The sequence below is a fragment of the Lichenostomus cassidix genome, chromosome 4 (genome assembly GCF_008360975.1).
Source record: "Lichenostomus cassidix isolate B80296 chromosome 4, HeHo_3.0, whole genome shotgun sequence".
NCBI lineage: Eukaryota > Metazoa > Chordata > Aves > Passeriformes > Meliphagidae > Lichenostomus > Lichenostomus cassidix.
The window spans coordinates 31,070,727-31,096,561 of record NC_139484.1 but is presented as its reverse complement, the minus strand read 5'-3'; the positions used below and the strand labels follow the sequence as shown (position 1 = coordinate 31,096,561).

The 25,835-nt window shown below is 36.3% G+C and overlaps 1 protein-coding gene across 7 annotated transcripts in view; it reads right to left on the bottom strand.

Annotated features, from left to right (window-relative positions):
• RAPGEF2 (Rap guanine nucleotide exchange factor 2) overlaps positions 1–25,835 on the bottom strand; it is a 179,761-nt gene that overhangs the window by 23,070 nt on the left and 130,856 nt on the right. For 6 of the 7 annotated variants that reach the window (XM_085058610.1, XM_085058603.1, XM_085058606.1 and 3 more), the window contains 10 exons: positions 22,849–22,980; positions 14,344–14,521; positions 12,514–12,650; positions 11,832–11,990; positions 10,513–10,665; positions 9,949–10,113; positions 6,887–6,994; positions 6,592–6,795; positions 6,369–6,477; positions 4,001–4,247 (listed from right to left, as the gene is read on the bottom strand). In XM_085058610.1, the coding sequence (XP_084914736.1) occupies positions 4,001–4,247; positions 6,369–6,477; positions 6,592–6,795; positions 6,887–6,994; positions 9,949–10,113; positions 10,513–10,665; positions 11,832–11,990; positions 12,514–12,650; positions 14,344–14,521; positions 22,849–22,980 (1,592 nt within the window). The remainder of the gene's footprint in view (positions 1–4,000; positions 4,248–6,368; positions 6,478–6,591; positions 6,796–6,886; positions 6,995–9,948; positions 10,114–10,512; positions 10,666–11,831; positions 11,991–12,513; positions 12,651–14,343; positions 14,522–22,848; positions 22,981–25,835) is intronic. The other variant, XM_085058607.1, reaches the window with a different exon arrangement.

The window sequence follows — 25,835 nt, the reverse complement described above, 5'->3', positions numbered from 1 at the left end:
GTATAAAATCTTTATCAGACAGGTAAGAGAGGATCATTTGAGATCATTTGGTTTTCCCACCCTGTATCACTTCTCTGAGTTTCTCTTCACTCAATGTGACTGAAGTAATGCCAGGCAAGGCTAAGCTAAATAGCCTCTATCAGTATCTCCTCCAAAGTACCTGCCAGCTGTAAATAAAATATTCTGTGATAAAGGTGAAGGGTTTTGTCCATTAAATTGTCTAAGGCAGCATCCCAAAGGTCAGTAGTGCTAAATGGATCACAGACAGAGCTATCATCATATTCCAGTAGGCACTGTTTTGCTTATTGCTTTTGAGTTCATAATAAAGTAAAGCACTATGACTGCTACAGGATGTAGAGCTGGAGAGAGCCATTGAACATTTCTCTAAATATATAGATCAAAATCCTTAATAAAATACTTGGTGTAAAATGTTGAATGGCAGTCATTACAGAAAGAGAAAAGCCTTAAAAATGTAGCAAGTACAGGCAAGGCCTTTCTAAAAGCTGAACACATCTAAATCTGTATCTACACATTTAAGTAAAGCATAAACCAGAATTTGAACTTCATTACAAATATTACAACTAAGTCAGTCTAGTAAATTAATTGATGCAACACAAATGACCGCTTGTACCATAATGTTGGGCACTTAAGCCTTTGTCTAGTGCTCTATCCATCCTCAGAAATCCTAAACAGAAGTAATAAAGGGCTAGATAATTACCCTGATAGCTGTTACAGCACCAATATCCTTTTGTGCTTACCAATGAATTACTTTACACAGTACACTCTTTTAAAGTGTACCATTTTTTAAAGTGCTATGAATTGAACAGTAGTCTGGAAAGCTACAACAGTATCTGAGCACTTAAGACACATTTTAAATTATATGGACACAATTGCTTTTGAGAAGGCAGTGTATGGTATCTCTCTATGTTGTGTTTGAGGTTTGTCATTGTTTAGTTTTTAAAAAACAAGATAACTCTGTACTACCAAAAAAATTTTACAAAGTGTAAACCTCAAGCCATGAGAGTGACAGAAACACTCAAGTCCACTGAAAAAAGTTATTGGATTCTCTCTAAAGCAGAGTTTCAGCCAGATCTGAACATTTGTATTTTTGTATTTCCACATCAGGCACAAAATATCATGCATAGTGATGATCAACTCAGCACACAGCACTTTCATGCTAAGCTACAAGCAAATAAGTCTTTCACTACAACCAAAAGAATTGCCAGCAATCAATATCGTGGTTTTCAGGTAGGAACCACTCCACATTAAAAAAAAAAGAAAGTAAACAAAAAGCTCCACAGCCCTTGTACCTCAAAATGCTTTCTGGTGATTCTAAAATTCTATATACCAGATTTCCTGAGTGTGCTGACAACAGTATTTTCTCTAAATTCAAATCAAATGAAGACAGTGTGACTCTTATATTAATAGTTTCACCTGCATTATGCATTCCTTTTGCAGTTTATCAGGTTTATGTAATCTTACACCTATCCTGTGCATCATGACTGAAGCAGCTTCAGTAAAGTGGATCAACTCTGAAAATGTTAGGTTTAAAAGAAAAAAAAGTGCCTAAAACTGTGTTGATTTTAAGTATTCATATAAGAAATTGGAAAGCATTTACTTTACACTCAGTTTATTTCTAAAACCTAGAATCTGAGTGAGTTCTAACTTATACAAACAAGTAATGAGCCCTAGAAATATCAGATACAAAGAGCAACACTAAAAAAATCCAGATCCTTTAAAGATTTACTGTTAGGTAAAATATTTTATTATGCCAATAGAAGGAGATTGTGGTTTTAAGGAAACAGCATTTCTGTTGCTTCTGTATGCATCTGCCACACAGGGAGATAGCAGAATAACTACAAAGTAACTTTCCTGCTGAATGACAAACAGGGTAGAAGTGACAATGAAATGACAGAGGTATCTGAACACTTCTTCCCTCAGAACAGAAAATACTGTGCATCTCACTGCAGGGCTGCAGAGAGGAGAAACAGGGGCTGCTTCTTTGTCTGGGATGCTGCACTATGGACCAGGCAGAACTTCACTAGGGAGGCAGGTGGAGATTGTGTTTAATCCTTTTTTGGAGCAACTGAGCCTACAGGGCACAAAACCACTCTGCATGAGAAAAGTAAACCAAGAGGTCCAGTGGTGGCTGTACCCAGAATGCCTCAAGAGACATCTTACAGACAGCAAAGAGAAGGAGATTTCCCAGTAGGTGCAGAGGAAACGGTGCTGTTTGCTTAGTTAGGGATGTTACTTGACCTTATTGGACTGAAAAACAAGACTGAAGGAAGGCATCATCTCCTGCTCAAACTGATTCATCTTTGACACTGATTTAATGTCAAGAAGCAGACAAGCTCCCTGTAAGACTGACCTCATTCTAGTTTAATGATTGGTTTTGTCTGAGTACATCCTCAAGGCATTGGAGACCTCTGTACTCTTCACATACAAAAAAGGATGGACAGTTTCACCTCTTAAGCTAGCTGAGACATGAAGTCTTTAAATGCCTACTTCAACTAATGAGTAAATGACCTTTTTCACCCCTCCTGATTTTTTTATATGTAAAAATGTGAGACTAGGTAAAGTCCCTTAATATATGCAACACGAGTAGTTATGAGGAAGGATGAGACTGATGCTTCTACACAACAGGGGAAGGAAAAGCACAAACACTAAAGTCTATGGCTACAGATCTCTATGCAGAAACTATGCAGACAAAAACAACTGAATGTCAACAGGCTTTGCAGACAAATTGCTATATATAACACATGAAGGGGAGCTACCAAAAAGAAAATAAAATAGGTCAAGTTTTTCTGAATCTTACCCAAAGAGGTCCCTGCACAGAAAAAGTGTAAAAGTGAAAGAAAATAAAGGGAAAAAAAAAGAAAAAACAACATGAAAATTTTATGCAAATGCTATGAACCATAGTGACCAAAGCAGAAAATCAGACCTCACAGCTCATCAGAGGAACAAACATGCAAGACCAGTGAAATAAAGGAAAACATGCTAAAGACAATCAACATAAAAAGAGGATTTACAGATTCTCCTCCATTGAAAGGCACTGCCATCGATTTAAGAAGCACCCACTATTTTCATATAATAATTTATATTAATTTGATCTTTCCATTACTAATATTCTACATATATAATGTTTCAGAGCAGTTTTCATTGAGTAGGGAATATATAACATTAGTTAAGCAAACTTTTTCTAAGAAATAGCAGGAAAAAAGGGCCTGCATTTACAGCACACGTGTCTTTTTTATGAATTTACATGGAATACTTTCTTCCTTAGTGGGACACAGAAAAGAAAAATGCAAGAGAAACCACTGATCACAGAACTACCCTCTACAATTCATTTTCCCCACATCAATACCATCTGCCTTGGACAAGAACCAGGTTCCCATAACATCATATAAAATTCACTCTTCTATTGTTGCCACCAATTCTCAGAACTCTATTTATAAAATGTGTTCATAGAATAAAAGCCATAGGACAGCATATCTAGCTTTCATTAAAAAAAACACAAACAAAACAAACAAACAAAACAATTCTATCAAAGAACCCAAGTTAAAATTTGAACCTCAGTCTGCTCTACAGCACTACATAGAAATTCTCATAGACCACTGGAATGTGCATACATTGAAATCACTGCTCATATCAATTTGCAAGTAACCTGCTTGTAGAATTCTTCTGAAAAAATTTCAGTTAACAGTCCTCTAAAAAGAAAACAGGAAATGACATTAAGAAGTATTTGTGTCATTACTTTATCTGTATTATTTGTTTTAAGAAACAAAATACATCCAAATTGATGTCGAGCTGCACTGTTAGCAGTCTATGCTCACTGAAATATTCAGAACAGTTTTTTCTAGTATTTTTTCAGATATAAGCATGATTTCTATTAATAAATGAAAAAGTATAATCACAAACTGTAAGTTCATTAGGAATTCTTAAAATTTAATGCAGAGGAAATATATAGGAGGAAATATATAGGAGGAAATAAACTCACTTGTATGGTTTCTGAGGCAGAATACTTATTCGAGTCTTGTCAAGTATCTTCTTTAACTTATTTCTTCCCCCAACTGTGTTGGCTTTACTTTTCTTATTTACTTTTTCTAATCCTATTACCTGCTCCACATCAACAGCAAGGTCAGGGATGGAATAACGACTCGCCTTTTTAATGTCACCAATTTTAGGCAGGTGGGGGGCACCATTTCTTTTTTCCTCTGACAACCGTGTTAAGAGTTCTTTAAAAACTGCACAAGACAGGAAAAGGGAGGGAAGAAAAAGGACAAAATGTAAAAGAAAGCTGTGTGCACCAGACCTGCTTAATATTAATCAACTTTTAAAACATGAGGATATTCTCTCAATTCCAGTATTAAATTTATTTAGGTGTAAGACTTTAAAAAACATTTTTGCTTTTAAAAATTACATTCATTTTCTGTAATGTGAATCACAAAGTTAATTGGCCCAGCCTAGAACAGAAATACACTAGTGCCCACATGGTTACAAGGATGGTATCAACAGAAGGAATCTGACTTTTCACCCTAAGGACAAAGGCTTCTGCTAAATAGCAACATGTATAAAAAGCAGGTTAGACAAAAGTGAGACAGAAAAATACAAATGAGAAGGAAGGTTTAAACAGATAGGCAGCAACACAAGCTCTCCGATGGACAAGAAGTTATTAGCAACAGGATCAAAAACATCAGAGGGGAAACAGCAACAAAGTCATAAGGAAAATATAACAAAGGAGACTACTGAGACACCTAGGATGTTTGACAGGGCTGTTGTATCCATCTGCCAGAAATACCAAAAAAAAATCTCATTCTCCCTCAGCTCCCTAGCAAAGAGTCATCTCTGAGGCAGAAATATCTGATAAATTTGTAAATTCATTCTTGTACTGCAACTTTGAGCCTCAAAAAAATGCTGATATATTTAAATAAATCAAACAAAAGTGGACTGGAGAGCAAGTCATGTATTCTGAGTGTGAGAGGAACTCTCCATACAAACAGAGAAAAATCCTCTGATGAGTTGATTTGCAATAAATGAAAAGAGATAATTAAAACTAAGGAACTGTAGAAAAACACAGAAGCAAGGGCAACTAACCAAGGATGAGTATTAGGGGCTACGTTTTACTGTTATTTATTAATTTTGTCCTTAATACTCTCTAATTTCCAGAGGTACAACAAATCACCAAGAGACTTCACAAGCTTGAAATAAGACACACAAAAGTGGAGGAGAGTAATTCCAGCCAATAACTGTCCTGTTGAATAGGACTTGGAGGCTGGAGAGAGAAATTAGCTACAGATAAGAAGATGCTGCTGAAAAAAGAAAACTCTCCTTCTGGGATTTGTGGAGAAGGAATTCTGCATGCAATACACACAAAGTAACTGCTCTGAGACTGTGCTGCAATCTGATTTCAGTATTTGCGGTGAAGCCACAAGGTACAAATAAGTTAGAAAAATACAACTTCTGAGGAAAGGAAGAAATCAGGTTTCATCTTGAAAGCACTAAAGGAACACATGACATTCAAACATCCAGTGTAAGAAGGATGGTTACAGAATTTACACACAGAGAAACAGAACTAAATAAGCATATGCAGATTTATTAAGAAATGTCTTAATTATTAGAAACAATTGAAATATTAGAACCTTTACTGCAAAGCAAAAAAAGGCAAATTATATGTTCAGTTAGTGCAGTGACATGCTGTGGTAATATTCTGCCCTACTTACTTGTGATGAAGAACCTGATCCTGAAAGAGATACTCAGGGAACACACCACCAAATTATATGAGTAATCCAAGTACTCAGTGGTAAAAAATCAAACCAAACCCCCAACCTATTAATTACTCATGATGCTAATTGATGTCCTGAGCTGCTTGAAGACTCTTCCATGTCTACTTTAGCATTTGTTAGAGGGAAAAATGTAGAGAAGAGATACAGTGTAACAAGAATCTTTTCACTTAGGTGGCAGGAAAGATAGTAATAGCTTTGAGCTTGTTATACTCCTAGTGGGCTGAAAAACAGTAAATTCAGCAGACAGAGTAAGACCACTAATCAACTGAAATGCCCAAAGAGGCTTCTTTCTTGAGAGAGAGCTAAACATTGTATTTACACTCGCATTTTTTTAACTTTGAGCTGCATGGTCACAGTAGCTCCTCTTAATCCAGAAACATACACTCGTGAGAGTGAAGTCACTTCAGATAAGTCCCTACTCACAAATTTTTCTTTGCAATTATGAACCAAGGTATTTTAGGACCTTCAAGTTTCCTTTTTCTATTCTGTCTAGTACAAAAGTGTTTCGAACAAAACTACTGTAAACTATTTAAAAAACAACTTAGGTCTCTATCAAAACTAGAACAAACAGTGAAAACTCACCAAATAAATTGGTTTTCACAGTGATAGACAGATGAGTGTTATTTCTAAGGATTTCCATGGCTTTTGTCAGCTGAATGTTTTCAAAGTTTTGACCATTCACTTCCAATATCTAAAAATTCAAACAAGTAATGTTATTTTCATGTAGTGAAGAGAAAGGAAACAAAACAAAAAAAAAAGGCAGGGGAGGAAGGGTAATGGAGGGACACATTTTAAAATTAGATACCTGGTCTCCACGTTTCAAGCCTGCTTCTGTAGCTTTGCTTCCAAAATCTACACTGTCAACAAAGATTCCAAATCCCTTTTCTGACCCTCCCAGCAAGATAAAAGGCAAAGGGGCTTCTCGAGATGGCTTTGTTAAGGTTATCAATCTTCGTTTTGCTTTAGCAGCACAAGCAATATTTAACAGCCTCAAATGTCCACCCATTTTCTACAAGAGAAAAGCATAATAAGTGATATGTAACAACAGCCTGGCTATTCCCAGTCATCCCAAATTCTCAGGAAAAAACCCTCACTCTTACCTCCCTCTCCAAATTGTTCTCAAATTCTTCCAGAAATCGAGTCATAGCAGGATCTCCTTCAAAATCATTGAAGTGATTGTTCACCCACAACAATACTACCCGTGTAACCTGAAAATTAACCAGTATTATAAACATTTTGCTGGAATACTCAGAGCAACACTACTGCCAAGTTCTTTAAAAATACTGTTCCTTAAAGGCCCTGTAAATTTCCATTGCTATCTTAAATATTATATCTACATTTACATATACATATATACACATCTAAATCAAACTTTATTAATATGCAATTATTTTTCAGGAGAATAGAACAAATGAAATATTAAAATTGTTTTCACTTGTATAAGCAATGGTATGCTGTGTTTCATAACAAATACCACAAGTCAGAAAATTAACACTGGCTGTATCAAATTTGTTTGAAATTTGAGTAGGGAATAGTGCACACAGGTATAAGAGTATGAGGCAGATCTATTTCTGACTTAAAACAATTTCCTGTTCATGTACATTTCCAAATCTGCTTAGTTCTTCAAGCCCATGATCACAAAGCTTACAATATGGCTTAATATTGGCTCTTGAATTTCATAAGTCTTTAAATGTGCCACCGTTAACTTCATTTGGCATTTAACTCTTATATAAAAGAGCAACTATATGTTTAGAGGGCAGGAAAAAGGAGCTATTGCAAGAAGCAGGAAAGAGGTTTTAACAGCAAAAACATGCAATTCCTTTCCTTAGAGTCAATCTTTCCACTTACTCCTTCTTTCTCTCCACCAGCTACTCCCCCCAAGAAATTATGATTATCAAGTTGAGAGGAATCTTAGCTGGTATTCTACAGTTTGTTAGGAAAAATCTCTAAAGGAATACTATTAATAAATACTAATGAAGGTAAAGCAACAAAATAAAAGCTGCATTTTTTAAAACTACATGTTTTAACTATAATATTCTCTTTTTTAGGATGTGATTTGACCTGGAACATCAGCAGCACTTGTCCTGACAAAACAAAAGAGTTTTGATGTCTTGAATTAATATTGATTCATGCTATTTTTAAAAAGTTGCTGAATCCAAAACGATTCTGCCACTCAATGCTACCTCTAAAAATACAGCTGCATTTCTTCTTTTATGCTGGGAAAGTAAATCAGTATGGATAAATCTCTAAACGTTTCAAAACCTAGAGTACAGGAAAGAAGTCTTATACAAATTTTAATCAGCTAATGCTAACCCCTGTCCATTCTTTGTGTCTGTACAAAATCTAAACCTCTGCTAAACGTCTGACACCAGGCATGCAAAACCAACCCCTGCCACCCTCACACTTTCTATGTAGTTTTCCTTTCACCCCAGAAAATAAAATGAATTCAGAAGAATTGCTGAAATTAATAACCAAACTAATCAAGCACTTCAGAACTGCTCAAGTTCAGATTCTAACTGAAGGCAACTACCCAGCTCTACATGCTGCAGCTCCCAGCCACAGGAACGTACTTGAGATTTTTGCACCTTTGAAACTGAAGATGAACTTCATTCCTGTTAAACAGCTCTGATACTTTTCATTACTGTGGATGACATTGGAAGATCCAGACGATGTCTGGATAAATTTAGGGTAATTGCAGATTATTAAAATTGTCTGGGAAGTTGCAAGCCATACCACGCAATGTATTTTAAACCTCTGCAGAAACAGCTTCACTGTCAACGCTGCTTTTAAAGTTGGGACTTCCTGATCTACACCCAAAGGACACTGAGCTGGAAGAAGCTGAATGCTGACTTGCAGAGGAATGACATTACATGAGTCACAATCAGGAACAGCATTAAAAGAGGATTAAAGCTGTAAAATCAAGCACCCTGCTGCAGGGCAAAAGTCATCGCTAAGGCTGGATGTCCAACATCCCACTCTGAATACTCCTGAGTACTGATCCTCCCAGGTAGTTTTACTCACCCCTTGTGCTCTCCTCGCTGCCTAGCAGCCCCCAGTACAAAATAGCCAAAATGTTCCAGACTCCTTATTTTCTGCTTGCTTATCTCCTCTTGTGTCAAGCTATTCTCTGCCTCTTACCTTTCTGTCAGTGCTACTGGAGGTCAGAAAAGGTTGGTTGTTGGGACAGCAGAACAAAGAGCTGTTCTGTGTTCAGACCTGATACAAGCAACTGCAACTGTATTGGCTCATGCTTTCAGAGGCTGAGGGACTTGTCCATTGGAGGACAAGCAACATAACTTTGAAGATGAATTCCAGTATTACAGCTCTGAACAGTATTAGCTGCAAAGCCTATCCTCCATCAAGGCACAGCTATACTAACATTTCTAGAAGAAATATCCAGATTTAAATAAAAGCTGAAGCCCAAATTTCTCTTTTACTGTACTAATATAATTCCCTTGGGTTCAAATTTACAAAAAGAAAAGGCATCTGGAAATTTTTAGTAATTTTTTTACATATGAGAAAGTTGCATACAAGAGAATATAAGAGCAATACAGTTTGAAGCACAATATAGCTTCAGGAGACAGTGTGCCAAAACTGGATATGCCTTAATCTTCCATCATGGAAATTTTGTTTAGGGAAGAGGATACTGGATTGCTTTCTTGTGTTTGGGTTGGGCTTGGTGGCCTTTTTTTTAATGCTACATAAAGCACAATGGATTCTTAACAATGCATGAATTTTCTAGTCTCTTTAAAAAAAAAATCACAACATGCTTGCCAAGTTGAATTAAGTAGTATTATGTACAGAAGACACAGAATTTTGTTACATGCTCAAACTTGGAGACACAATAAAATTCTATTGAGTTACATTAAATAAAAATACTGACTATTGGGAAAATGAGCTTTCCATATACATGCAAGCAACTAAGTTATAAAAACAAAGCAATGTAAAAACATGGGCAATTTACCTGGCCTGAACACAGTAATGTTTAAACAAAATAAGGAAAAATATGTTCTTAGTTTTTTAGCCATATATTCTGCCATTAAAATGTCACCATCTATTTGTGTCTTATTCAGTTTGGTCATTCTCTCTAAAGCATATTTTATTCTTATCAGCTAATATTTCAGTGCAAATGATAACAGTACATAATTCAATGGATTTTAACCTTATCCCTGAGGCTGGGGTCATTGAACCACTCCAACAACTTCTTGCCCACTTCCATTGGGCTGGAAAGAAATGTCCTATACGTCAACAGGAAGTCTTCTATAAATGTTGGGTCTACCACAGAGTGCTCTTCCACCAAATGCATTGTTAACCTTTCAGCTGTTCCCTATTGAAAACAAGAAATTGAAAAAAAAACCAAACATAGCTATTTAAACAGATTTTCAACACATGCAAATTTGTTTCCGTGTAACATACTGAAGACTCATCACACTAGAAAGAATACCATAAAATTACCAATATATCCTATAAAACCATTAACTGATGAATTAAGCAAACAAAAACAGCTTGACCATCGTGATAAGAAACGTAAAAAAATTATGTAATTAATTTCCACAGAAATCACCTAGTTGTCAACATGCATAATCATTAAGAAGATCTAGAAATATTAACAGCCTATTTAAAAACATTTATTTTGACAATATATATCTCAACTAATCCCGGACCTTGCCAAGTTAAGAGGTTTACAGAACACAGATTTTTGCAAGAGACTCTCTTGTCCTTTTACCTTGATGACAATGTGACCTTTTCTTGTTCCAGTGCGGTCAAGCTCCCTGTGCTCCTTCACCATCACAATCTCCCCTTCCTCCTCTACCTTCTGCATGTTCTTTTCCACTTGATTGAGGATGCGGCAGTAATCTTGCTGGGCTATACAAACAAACTGGAAAGAATCATCGCGCACCAGTATTAAAAGGCAAAATCTTCAGAAAAGCATTCAGACTTAAGGTGCAAGTACTCTATTAATAGACAAGATAAAGCAGTTTCTCAACCTGCAGTGAGTCAAATTTGTCTTTCCAACAGTTCAGCTGGAGCAAGGAGATAAATAGACAAGCACAGTACTGCCACTATAATCCTGCAGTTAGAGGAGACCAAGATCCATCAGAGCAATATGATTTAGTATTCTCAGCCATTTTTGTTTAGCTGCTTTGACCTTCCCACTGCTGGAGATGAAGCTCAGTGTCCTAGCCAGTCCTCTTTTCTTACATGAAAGCTCCTTTGTGGTGTTTAGAAGGGTTAAAAGGTTGAAGTGAAAACCTAGCTTTTATTTTTTGTGCCTATTGTTTTGGTAAATAATCTTCATTTTTATAGCTGTTATTATTGAATTCAATCATTAAAAAACCTAACATTTATTCAATTAATGAGTGCAGGCACACAGAAACAAATTACTTCTGGATTAAAGCATACAGCAGGAAAATTATTTTCTACAATCATCGGTTCAGCCAAGAATAAATGCAAGAATAAATATCTTAGGAATATTCCTAATACCTACACTATGCAAATATAATTAAGATCAACTATAACAAATTAGAAAAAGACAACATTGTACACAAATTGTTATGAAAAGCATTCTTTACATGTGACTGCTTGTATTACAACAAACGTCAAGGCTTTTTCCTTGAAAGGTCAGATTAGCCAAAATGAGATTTTTCACTCAAACCATGGGAGATAAAGTTTGTATTACTCTGATATTCAGTAGCTGAGTTGAGTAAGGAAGAGTGGCTATTAGCTGCAGAAGTAAAAGAGCCTGTAATGGCTAATGGACCTTGAGATCCTACTGGAAGCAATGCATGTATGGAAGAGGCTGATGGGCCTCACATTCTGGAAAAGGATGTGGGCAAACATCTTCATCCAAACTGCTCCCTTACCCAGATAAAGATAACTCAATACCCCAGACTGTGGGTGTGCAGGAGGCATATTGCCCAACTAGTGCCTAGGGTTACCCACTGAAGATTTTACATATATTCAGTTTAAAATAAAACTGTGTCTCATTATTGAGCTGCACAAACCTATGTGGGTGTGAATTTGCATGTATTACAGACACTCTACCTGGCAGTCATCCACTTTGGTTCTCATCACTCCTTTCATATATTCCTTTTCCATGGTGGGGGAAACACCAAAACTGTTCCCCATGCACAGTATCTCTGTTCTTCCATCAGGGTATGTCACCTCCACAGAGCCATTCAAAATGACTGACCAGGAATCCAGCTACAAATCAAACATTACAGGTTACATGAAGACCAAATCACTTAAGTTTTTAATATCATACTGCATAAATATAACTCTCACAATTGCTCTAAAGCAAAAGTTATCTTTTAGCACCTATTAAAAAATTTACAGGCTCGTTTTCCTCAAATGTACAGCTATCTCTAGCTCAAGAAAACTGGGATCTTAAGTTTATCTTTAATGTTAAAGAGGTAATGTAAGACTGTGAAAAAAAAAATAAAGTTTTAAAACTGCACTTAAACACTGAAATAAACTCCCCAAATCAGTTCAAATAGGCAGGAAGCATTTTGTGCAGGACAGAGAATGTTTTCTTATGTTTTTATTTCATGAGAAAAGTGTGAATACTTAAACAAAAGCTTTCAGAAAATCCAGAACAAAAAGAGGCTTGATTTACCTGAATGTTATGCTTTTTTTTTTTTTTTTCAAAGTAACAAAAGAGGACCTTAACCCTATGGAATCTGGGATATTTGGTATAATAGGAGAGTCAAAAGCAACTTCTACTGACCTCTTCCCCATCGTTTAGTACAATAGTTCCTGCTCTCTCCACAACTGCAAACACCATGACAGCACAGAGCTCTCTCCTCACTGACATTGTCATGTTGGCAAAAGCAGGCAATTGATGCATGAATTCCAGTAGTTGTTCTGAAGGAGAAAAAGCCCACTGAGTCGTGCATGTCAAAACAACAAAGCACAGTAAAGACAGTTCTTCAGCAAGATGCCTGAGGCTGCTTAAGCTAAAATGCTGCACAATCGTTTCTGTATACTAATAAATCATGTACAGTGGCCTGTTTTAATTACTGGGTATTTTGTAGACACGGACTGGCTGGTCATATCATCAACAGAAACCCTGCAAAGTAAAAGTCAGCATAATGGAAGAATTGTAATGCAACCACAAGTTCTGAATACAGCCAATGATATTTGTAATACTCCAGTCAGGCAATAATTTCATTATGATTAGAACAGGACTATATAAAACCCAGCAACACAAATTTCACAAAACTGAGCAAGTTGTTTGGTAAAGCCATGTCCTCCTAGGTTATGATTAACAGTAAATTATACTTCATAATTTTCTGGTGGTTTCACGAAGTCCCATTTAGATGGACCAAGGCAGGATCACTGTCTTAAAGGTGACTACTGCTGCTCTGTCTTCTACAAGCACTTGAGCTGCACTTGTTCTCAACAGTGAACTTCCTGTATTTTCATTTTTTATACTGTTCCTAACTACAGACTCAATTTTACTTAGCAGTCCTGCCAAGTGCATATATGCCTTAAATACATTTTTGCATCCAGTTTGATCTAAAACATCCACTGAAAGAGTTGAATAGGACCCCAACTTTTCCCTAATTTTTATTTACTCTGAATCGCAGAAATGTTGTGGTCAAAGGGGAGTTCCAGAAGTCATCTGGTCAAACCTGACTGCTCAGGCAGAACCACCTATAGCCAGTTGGCCAGGAACACATCCAAACAGCTTTTGAATATCTTCAAGGAGGAAGACTAACGCCTCTCTCTCTGGGAAACCTCTCCCAGTGCTCAGTCACAGTGAAAAAAAGCATTTCCTCGTGCTCTCATGGAGCCTCCTGCACCTTAGTTTGTACCCTTTGTCCTCTCACTGGGCACCACTGAGAAGACTCTGGTTCCATCATCTTTACAGCCTCACCCCAGGGTATTTGTACACATTAATGAGATCCCCTGAGTCTTCTCCAGGCTGAACAGTCTCAAGCTCTCTTAGACCTTCCTCTCATAGAGAGATGCTCTAGTTGCTTAATCATCTGATAATCAACCTTAATCACCATTTAGTCATACTTGAATAAAGAAAAAATCTCACCCAGTGAAACAAATTAGATTAAAATTTGGATTCTAGTTCTGTTTCACTTTCAATATATTTACTTGTATGTTAACACAGCAAATTAGTTTGATTAGATGCACATTTACGTTAACGTTTTAAAGGCTCCAGTGTTTACCACAAATGTCAAGTCACAATGTCACAACTGACAATTAAAAATATACTGTGAGAAGCAGTGCTGACATTAATGTCGGCATTAATGTCGACTTTGCCAAGGTTCTGTCTGTTTTCCAGTTTTCAATGACATTTACTTCATAAACCTGTTCTGATATCAATTAGAAGCTGAAGATAGGTTTCATCCATATTATGTACATTTTCCTCTTCTTCCTTGGCTGTATTTGTTCACTATATATATATATATAAAAATAAGAAATACTAAACTTATCAACTACAAAGGCCAATGATTAAAATAAAAGCACATGCTCAATAAGCAAATCTTTGAAGGTGAAGGAGAACATGTTCGACAGTATCTTACTACATCACAATACTTACCAATGTCATCATCTGTCCTGTCTATTGGGTCTTTCTCCAAGCAGTCTCTAACAATATCTCTACTCATCAAAGGATCTGATGCCCTTTCAATGTCTTCTTCATCATCATCATCCTCAGAATCCACTGCTGTCTCTGGCAATCCACTGAGATCCATATCACCAGCCTCACTTTCTGTAGCCTAATTAATGAATAAACAATTAAAAACCATTGAAATGTGTTCTTTACTGCTGCAGCTTTCTAGTTAAATGTACAGAGATTAATTCTGTCATCTAGCAAATCACTCAAATTTATTCAGTATTTTTATATTGCTTTTTTCTTTATGTATCTTTTTAAAACAACTAACAATTGATCAATCCAAACCCATTGTGTTTAAATAAGACTTTTAACATTTGTTTCAATCAGTCACACATACAAAGGATTCCACAAACATTATTTAATCTGTGGGTCTTGAGGGGATTGAAGGCTGTTATATTTCAAGCAACAATGTCTTGGACTATTAGTTGAATACAATTTTTTTCAATAAACAGTTCATTTGACAATTTCTGTGCTCACCCCAACTTTACATTTTTAGACACTTAGGAAGGCAATGTAATTTTAAACAGTTTGGGGAAAGAAGCACAGCATCAAAATGCTACAGGAATTTTGCTCTCTCCCAGTCACCTAGGATTGCATTTTTCTTTTACAGTTCCACTTGAGCATAGTAAAATATGGCTTTCATTTGCTGATAAACTGCCTAGGAATTTATGATGCAGAAAAAATGCAAAGTCATTGCTTAAACAGCACAGATGGACTACCCAGAATATCCAAACTTAACCTCCTTTAAATTGTATTAAAATGAATGAAAACATAGTCCAGATATAGCCTGAGGTCATTAGTATAGCGCCTAAAGGTAAATATATTTAAATGATTCAGTTTGAAGACCTAACACTTAATAAATCCCACAAACATTTGCCTGTCACGGGTGGTAAGGCTGCTTTTTCTCAGAACCTGATTTAATACCATGGCAGCTGCCAAGGCTCAGCTATGACAATTTTTAAGGAAATGGAAGCTTCTAATGAGCAAGTTTTAAGCCACGGCTTGAGAAATCCAGTTTCATAGGCCTTAAAGGGATGATTTGTTTCTGAGACTCTAGAAGCACACAATGCATTTGTGTCTACTTTAAAAATAACACATGGGACAAATACAACTACTACTAAAGCTTGTTTAATCAATCCATCTCAGGCTGGTAAAAAAGACACCCCACCAAACTAGGTCACTCTCCAAACACAGAGAAGGTAAGAGAAATTGCACTGGTAATTTTGTAGAATCATCTCCCCTATTCCTGCCTCACTATCTGTGGCTGACATCTGTCACTTTAATGCCACTATACACAGCCACCTCATGAACAGTAGCATATGGCTGGAGATGGATCAGGGCAGCTACTGAGAGTCTTAAATGCTTCTGTCCTGCAGCACAACACGAGTTTTGTAACTGGGCATTGTTATATAAAAAGCATGACAACAGCATCTATGCAATATTCAAATTATTCTCGCTTTGTGGTTTTGGGTTGCAGTTTCTTTGTTGTTGTTGTTTGTTCTGGGGTTTTTGTGGCTTTTTTGGTTTTGCTTTTGTCAAGAAAAAAATGCTGCTCATTTTTTAACCAGTATAAAGAAAGATGTTACTGGCACAGAAACAAATCACAAAAACGATAGCACGGATAGCAGTATTTCTATCAGCAGTGTTACTGTGTTTAACATGCATGTTCCCCGTGATACATTTGAAACAGCTGCTGTAACTACTCTTTCAAAGTAGCCTTCATCAAAAGTGACTGGTGGAAAAATTAGTGGCGATGAGTCAGTAGACACACAGCTTATGACACCAATCTGTCAGAATCTGAAGTCTCCAACACTGACAATTCCAGTGACAGCGGGACTGAATCACAGGCAATTCTGCAAACCTTCCCATTACTAACACGTGCCCCTCCTACCTGCCCAGATCAAGCTCTCTAAAAAGCAAATTAGCAAACTGAATGCTGAACTCAATTTAGTCACACAATGCTAACATACACGAGAAACTTTCACCTATTATACAAAATCTGATTATTAAAAGACAAGTTATTTTACTGTCTTAAAGCAATAAAACAAAACTGTAAAACTCTTGAAGCTCTTTTATCCAGAAGAGTTGATGTTATTTAAAACAAATACTCACACTGAATTAAATGTAATTTTGTACACTTTACAAATACTACTAAAGGCTACAAGATTTCCCAAAGATAATCACTTTTTCCACTTCCTGGATTTGGTTAGGTTTTTTTTGACAACTGAAGTTATTGGTGAATGGAAATAAACTATTTCTAACTTCCTATCAAAAAATCCAAACCACTGCAACCAAGAAGCTCAGTATTGAATGCAACAATCCACAAAGTAATAAGAAAGTCTGTTAATTTAAGACACCTTTAAAAATACCTTTTGAGAAAGAAAAAATACATTTTTTCGAACAACTTTCTGAAATTGCTATGATCATGCAAAAGATAGCAAAGGAAGACAAATGTAGCCTTCCTGCATGGGCAGCATGTTTTCAAAGCAGGAAAAAAACAAAACAAAAAAAACCCCAAACAAACAAAAAAAAAAAAACCCCACACAAAAAATCCCCCACAACAAAAAAAAAAAAAAAACCCACCAAAACAGAAAACAAAAAAACCCTCATCCCACAGGGGTTTCTTGTGGTTATATATGCAAAAGGTTTTGTATCAGTTTTGTTACATTATTAGGAATAATTGGACCTGTTTTCACAGCAAAAGCATGCAGCAAAAACATCACAGACTTTTTTAGGCTTAATAGCATCACGTATGATATCAAGTATTCAAGGTCCTCTTGCTGACACATGAAACTTCATGGCCCACCTACTCTGAGTGCTTTTGTACTCCTGCATGCATGAGAAAAACCACACATGTCTGCACAGGAGCCCTTAGTTACTGAGCAATATCCTTGCCTCTATCTAAGACTAAAGGGGAAACCTCCATGAGCTCCTTTGAGCAGAGAGGCTTCCTCGTGAACCTCAGCCACAGAAAACCCGAGCACAAGATGAATATCCAACAGAATTTGTACTACAGTCAATCATGAGGCTTAGATCTTCTCAGGGCATGTAATCAAGGATGAAATACACCTCAGAATTTCCATTTCTGGGTGCATGCTGTACTTTGTTTCTTGAGTAATAAGAGAAATTAGTTTCACTTAAATAAATCTAAAAACATTGCGTGCAAGAAAAATGCTGGTTGCAGCCTCAAGTACAAAACAATGTCTCTCCAAAGTCTGAATACCAACTGCGATAGCAAATTTCTCATGTCATCTTTCCAACTGTGGAGAAAATTTTTGAAGCTTCAAAGGAATCTCATAATAGTGACAGCCTAATATTTTATTTGTCACATCACCAACAGAAGAGTTAAGAGACTAAGACAGACATTTTCAAGCCTGAGTTGAAGAGGTATTTCATATTTGGCACCTAGGGACAATCTGACCAATTTTAAGCTGTGTCTATAAAGGCTAAAATTGCACCAATAAAAACTGGTTGCTTCAGCTGCTAAGGACTATGTGAGCACCTAAAGAAGATGACTACATTTACTGCCTCATTTCTTCCTCCAAGGAATTGTTGAGTTTCTTGAGGAAACAGATTAGAAGAGGCCAAGGGCAATCTCTACCTTACACAATCAAGAAACTCTCTCTCAGTCCAGTGTAAAAACTGCTTCATCACACACATACACACACCACCTTTACTGAAGGAAAGAAAGTGGGAAGGCTTGGAGAACTGCATACAAGATGACTGGCTCTGTTTTAAATGGTCTACATGGTTTTCTTTCCATTCTGGTTTGGAAAAAACTTCCAACTGATGATAACATAAAGAGAAAAAATAGAAAACCTGTAAAAGGAGCCACACTAACTACTGATTTCTTAGTATTTTAAACAGACTATTTTAACCTTTATTCTTTTTCCCTTTTTTTAGTTATTCTGTTGGAAACATTGCATAATTTTGAAGACTAAATTCCCCTTGTAACTATTGTTACCACCTAAATCAACAATCCAAATTCTCCAAACACGTAACAGAAAAATACCAGGGACAAAAAGGAAAAGAAAAAAAAAGGCAATAACAGAAGAAACTTCTTGCACAAACCAGAAATATGTTCCTTGCCTGGTGCAGTCGTTCAATTCCATGAAGCTAACAAAGAAAGAAGCCATGCTCAGCACAAAAAAACCACCTCCACATTTTTTTTCAACTATTGTCATTTAAGGGCTAAAAAGTAAACTAAAAAGTGAAATTAAGAATATCTATCAAAACTACTTACTTGGTACTTTCTAATTTTTAAGCTGATACCTATACAAAAAAACCCAAGAACATTGACTCTACCTGTCTTATGAAATCACTTGCAAAAGTCACATTATCTTGAAATATTCCCTTGTGTCATACAGACACATTGGACTCAGCTTCTCCGCAGAGAAATCATGTCTGGGGTTTTGTTTTAAATTAGCTTTCAGATGACTGAGTAAAAGTTTACAATATCAATAAATTAAGATGAAATTCAAAATCATAATATGTATTTATTTATTGAATAGCTATCATATGTACCACAACTATAATTATTGCATGTACAGAAATCACATAAATCTAAGGTACTAACATTACTTTTTCATACTACATTGACACAAGTGCAAATGTCCATGAAATACCTTAAAACTCCTTCAGTCCAAGATTTTCACAGCGCTCTCCATATTTGTTCTTTCATTATCTACCACAAAATTTAGAACACAGCAGCCCACATCTGTCACAGACCTCAGCCTAAGCAGTTTTCCTCACTAAAGATGGAAAAGTGTAACAATGCAAACAATGCACACCAGGAACAGCATCCTCTCCTGTTGCCAAATTCCTCTTTCTCTGAAAGAAGCAACATCTGCCAAGACCACAGGCATACAGAACATGGATTCTGGAAGCTACAGAGTAGATTAAGAGGACCTGAATTTACCAGGAGCAATAAGGAGCTGTACAGGATTTTGTTGAAACCACAGGGATAGAGGTGGCTGTTCACAGGACAATTTACCTGAGCTGTTCAGCCCTTCTGGCATTACCCAGAGCCCTGCACTTCAGCAGCTGATAGTCAGAAAGACTGGCTTTATCTGAAAGTAAAACCTTTTTATTTTGCATACAGTAACTAAAGGGCAGGCTGCATGGACACTCTGGCTGGAGAGATAAAAGACTGGTCTCCCTCAGGAAGAGGTGCTGAAGGGTGGACCTTTCTTCTAGGAGCTCCCATGGCAGAATCATGAGAAAACAAAGCTGACATCTTGAAAATTTCCAAGCAGTACATACATCCTGGGAGGGTCTCAGAAAGGATGTCCCTGGTTTCCTGTACCGACAGTGGTATCTGGGCAGACACCAGAGGGCATGTAAGGGTGGCAGGAAGCCACCAGCCTGAGGACAGGATAAGGCAAAGAAAGGCTGGCAAAGAGCTGAGCCAACACAACAATGCTTCCCAAAACAGGGAGGGGGAATAACACACGTTCATGAGTCTAAATCTCCTCACTCTCCAATCATCTGGTAATATACATGACAGATATAGGAAGCATTTGGGACATACAGAAACAGGTATATGCATTCATGTAAGAACCATTAACTAAGCCTAGGAATTAAGAGCATGCAGCCATACATGGGAAGCAGCAATGAATGATTTGCTTTGCCAAGTCAAAAAAAGACAGAAGCAAAGAATTGTTCTTGGCAAATACAAGCCAACAGAAATCTACTGACATTCAGCATCTCCTTCCTCTCAAGTCACCCGACAGAGTTCATCACTTGAACTTATTTCCTAAAATAAAAATAACGGTATTTAAAGACCTTACTAATTGGCACCTGAAATGTTTTTGAAACTTGGGTGGGGTAAACACAAAGGTTGATTTTATTTTGGTAAGTACTTCTTATCCTAAAAGAAGTTCTTTCATGTGCAACATTTGACAAACAAATTTAGATACCGCATTAATATTTAAAAGGAAGTATTCTCAGTTCAACGCTGAAAGCATCTGAAGATTCAGCTTCATGATTTATTAAAAATATCTTAAAAGGCCATGAACATATTTTCACTGGAAGCAGCTGCATTTAAGGCTACAGAACTAAAACTTACTAGGATGCAAAACATGACATATCATTACCTCAGATTTCAACAGTGAAGGTCTAAATAACAGTATAATTATAAAAAAAAAAGTTATCAACTGCAAGACAAGATGCTAAGCTTTCTAAATCATTGCTTTCTACTAAGCCATAATGAGCAGAAGTCCACCCCATTGAACAGAAAAATGCCATTATATACAGAAAATAAGAATCAAAGGAACAACAATCAGGAGCTTTGCCTAAGACTTATTAAACTTGGAGTAAAAAAATGACACGTTGATGGTTTGGTTACGGTTTAATAATTTTGAATAAACACTTTGGAGAAAATTAAAAGGCAAACAATTGACAGAATGACTGATCCACTCTCTTGGTTTAAAAAAATATTTCTGTTCATTTAATCCTTAACTTGGCCCTAGAGAATTCAAATTATAGCCATTTTATTTTGGTTTGGGGTTTTTTTTGGCAGTACTTTAACCTAGCTTAACACTGCTGCATTACATTCCTTTATGACTGAAACTGAGGCCAGAAATTAATAATTTACCACAATTTGAGAAATCAAATCAAACAATACTTGGTACCATTAAGTTAAATTCCAGAATGTAAGAGCCTTATCAGTATCCACACCCGAATTTACCATTTCCTTAATAAACATTCCTTCAAGTAAAGGTATTAAGACAAAAACATGATGTTACATTCTACAATACAGTCATATTTCTGGATGTTGATATAGACATAGGTTATTATTCATCCTTTGACATTGTACAATTACACAGTTGTGTAATAAATACATTCATGCCAAGCCACCTTTAAATGTGGTATTAATTGCAGATTAATTGAAGAAACTAGATAATATTTTCAAGAATGGATAATGCATTTTGTTTGCAAATCAAGCTTAAAAGAATACTTAAGAAGTAAATTTTCTCCACCTAAATTCTTCAGTAAACCATTAACTCTCTCCAAACACCAAAAATTGTGTTGATTCCAACATTGCAAATGAAACTAGTAGGAATCATAGATGAGGTTGGCAACTGCACTAAGTATTTCTCTGAAGTTGTTGTAGCTGTTTATGTTGTTGGGTTGTTTTTGTGGGTTTTTTTAATTGCACAAAAACTCAATTATCTTTTTCACAGTTATGAACATGTTGGTGGAAGTCTTTTCAAAAAATTTACTTCCAACTTATCTAAAGAGAACTGTACGACTATAACTACATGCCACCTACAACTGTGTCTCTAGATGTTATTTTTCTGTTGAAGTGGAAATCTTTGCAATGAAGGGAACAAAAATCTGTAGAAGACTAGAAAAACAAAACTGATTTTACATCTTCTTCAGTCTCACACTATAAACCTAAATCCTGTAATTCTGAAGCAATCTTGTCTTCAGAAGCAATTCTGACAAACATACTTGACTGACATACACTATGCCTGAAGTGTTCAGCTAATTTGATAGTTTTGCAAAAATAAACCTTTGCATTATTGTAATTACTGTCTAAATTGAACTGGGACCTTTTTATAGCCTCTCTTCCTTCACAAAAAAAAAAAAAAAACCTATAAGCTTATTCACCTGAAAGAGAGTATATTCTACAACTATGACCACAACTGAACTTGTACATATTTGTAGATATGCTTTTCTTTTCCCATTGTTTAAATGACCACATTTGCAATTTCAGAAGCATCTCAAAAAAAATTATTCCTCTTCTAGTAAACAGTGCTTCATGTTGAAGTGGTCTCACTACTTTATGATTATTTTGATAGAAATATATTTTAATTGGATTTGATTCCTTCTTTTCAGAACTACAAATTGGTACACTTCCCTGTCAGGACAGATCCTCCTCCAACATTGCAAGAACTGTAAACATCAAGTGAAAAATGCGTAATTCCTCATTTTATTGCACTTCAGTCTTTTTTCCAATTTATACTTAAACTCTGGATCAGTTTCACAGTGTCTCTAAGCTCAAGCTGTTCCAAATGAATAGCACAGAGCTTTACAAGAAGAAGCTACCTCAGAATTATAACTTTAAAATGTGTCACCAGTTCAGCCTCCCACCTCTCTGAGGATGGCCAGGAGAGAAAGCACTGCTATGAGGTTGGCATCAGGTTTGTACAGGCTGGGGAGATGGAAATATGCCCCTCAAGACAGGCTAGCAGTGGCTGCTCACTGCATATTTATTTCTTCCCACTACTGAAGAGGTTCTACATTATGAAGTCAACACATCTAAAGCCTGAAATTATTACAGTTCAAACAAAAAGTAGTTTTTTTGAAGTATACTGAGTACTTCTTTAGACAAAAACTGACAACAGGCATTAGCAAGGGCATTCAGCTATTAAATGCAAAACTGCTGGCAATTGCACCTCCCACCAGCATCCATTCCAGTCTTACCTGGTAGATATCAGAAAGGCTGCTGCTTCCTGAATCACTAGTGATGCTACATCCTGAGTGACTAGATGAAACGTGGGTCACCTGTGGGTGGAGACTGTCAGTAAGGTGCAGCTTTGTGAAATCTGCAGGAAGCTATAGGTGGAGCAGAAAAAGCATCATTACAATTTGAGGGAGATACACAACAAAATTAATTCAAATCATATATGTCACAGTTTACTCTCTGCCAGTACCAACTATACTGAGAAAATCATTGGGGCTTGAGAATGCAGCACAAAAAATTTGAGTTTTGCAGCTTTTTTAACTCATGCAAAATACCACCAAATTGCTGCAAATATAAAAGATTTAAGAAAAACATGTATCTGAGGACAAACACTAGTGAAGCAATGTGCCAAAACTCTTCAGTAGCTTGCTATGGGGTTTGGATAAATGCATATGAATATTGTGCTACTTCCAATATCAATGGTTTCCTGCAGAATGGGAATTAACAACTGAGTAAAGTCACATACTTTAAAAAAATCAACAAGCACTGTTCTGGATTTGGTAAACTCTTTTGTTTCTCAAGTTGACAAAGTACATTAGAGACAAGGAAAATCCAAGTCACTGAGCTATCCATTATACTTTGAGCCAAATAATATGACAGCAAATAGGAAATGTGGGAAGACTGATACAATTACAAAGAGCTATAATCCTGAAATTAGTTTGCTCACATGCAGTGCTGAAGAATGAATTGAGACAGTATATTTGATCATTTAACAATCACCCACCAAGATTTGTCATGTATATTTTCACTACTGCTTTATGCACACAGCTCCCATAAAAATCTTTAAGAACTGTAAACATTTCCAGACTGCAGAAATTGAACTTTGACAAAGTAAAATATTTGCTGTCTGAAGAAATATTGCTATTTCAAGGGCAAATTACTCCTCTCCCCAAGAAGCCTGCATCCCACAGCTAGTTAATAAAAGTATGTTAATGTATCAATTTTGGTGTGCAATAAATCCTTCAATTATTAACAAAAAATAAATCTTTGTTCATTAATTTGTTTGTTTCAACTCAGAGGAGGCAGATACTCTCATCTCTAAGGAGTTGTGCTTGTATGAAGGATGTCACAAGCAGTGTGTCCATCCACCCATGTCAATTATGAATGCTACCTTGGCACCATTACTGTTCTCCCTGGATGGAAATGGAAATAGGACCTCATTGAGCATTAAAAGAGAATAAGCCAATCAGTATAAAATGTCACCAAAAAAAGTCATCTCCAAGTCACAAGAGTGTGTACTTGAGAAAATGATTAGCCCTATACAGCTAAAGATACTGAGTGATTTCACTGCTGTTTGCCTTGTTTAGATCTGTTTATGGAACATGCTCTGAAAGAACCCTAGCTTTAGGATTTGCGGTGAAAAGCACAGACAACTGCAAAGATTATTCTTATTCAGACTGACTGGCATTTCCTATTCTAATATATATGAAAAGGATTTCTTCATTACCACAGAATGACTGCATCAGTGATAGCAAAAATGGCTACATGTTAAATAAATGTTTCCAGGTGCTTTACCTGAAAGAGGGGCTAAAACCAGCAACCAGATACTAATAATCCCAAAAATCTTCAGTAAACCCAGAGCTAGATATGATCTTCATCAACAAAGAAAAGGCAATTAACAAAAGCAATACTCTAATATACACAGCCATAAATGCTACCTCCAGAAAAATCTAGTTATGCTCACCACTGTTAATGATGTATCAGGAGAACTTACAGCATTAGGGAGTGTATTATAGTATCTGCTGTCTTTGCTACTTTACTTTTGAATTTGAAAGTTTGAATTATCACAAAATGGAACCATATATAGTGATATTCAGGCCACTATTCAATTTTCTTTTTATCATTTTTGAGCTGTTCCACAAATAAGTACACATTCCTTGGGCAGAATGCAAGGGACATGAACTGAAACAGCTTTTGCTATGTGTTGATGACTATTTCTCAAAGTAGCTTCTTATAATTAAAGCAGTCCAGGTTTATTTCAAAGTAGAAATCCTGCATATTATTTTCAGATACAAGCAAAAGTAATCTAAGATTCACACATTTAATGATAACTTACACATATATATTTTGAGAGTTTTACCTTTTATAAAGTACTAACTATTGCAATCCCAAATAAATATTAACTCCACAGAGAACTGTGTATGAACACAGTGTGGCACCCAGCCAAACACGTTCAATTTTTTATAGTGCCCTGCAAATATCTCCATGTCATTAACAACAGCATTTATTTTTTATCAATGCATTAAAAATTTTAAAGCACCTTACATCAAAGCAAACCCAGTTGCGTAAAAAAATGAAATCAAGCTATGTTTAATATAATGATGGCACTTAGTGTTTTAAATGGACAGCAAGGATTTATGTTTCTCTACTGCACAGGCAAAAGGAAGAGGCAGGGAATCCACAATAACTGATGGAATACACTGCAAATAAAAGCAAGCCTTCTGAATCTTTTTGGCTGTAGACAATCAGCTGAATGCTTGGTGATTACTGGTTTCAGAGTAACTCCTCAAGTCAAAGCCATGCTGCATGAGCTGGACTTGCCAAGTGGTGACAGAAGATCAGAAGCAGGCATTTTTCTTTAGGCAACCTAACCAGTCACTTTGATCCTAATCAAATAGGACTATTTACAAGCAGAAAGCACATGCTCACATCTTTGCAGAACACTACATCTCTGTGCTACATGCCCGAAAGCAGCATCAACTTCAACTGCCCTACCCCCAAAGTTAAGGTGAGAGACTGCATGAAGGAAAAAATAAATACAAAAATTTAATACACTGAAACATTTAAACTGTAAACTCAATGAAAAATGTGCATGAGAAATACATGCATTTCTGTCTTACGTCACATACTGTTATTTAACATTTGCACTGTACACGATGGGGAAAAAAAGTAAAGCACTGATGACAATGAAAACCCACACGTGCTGAAGTCTTATATGAAAGTGTGG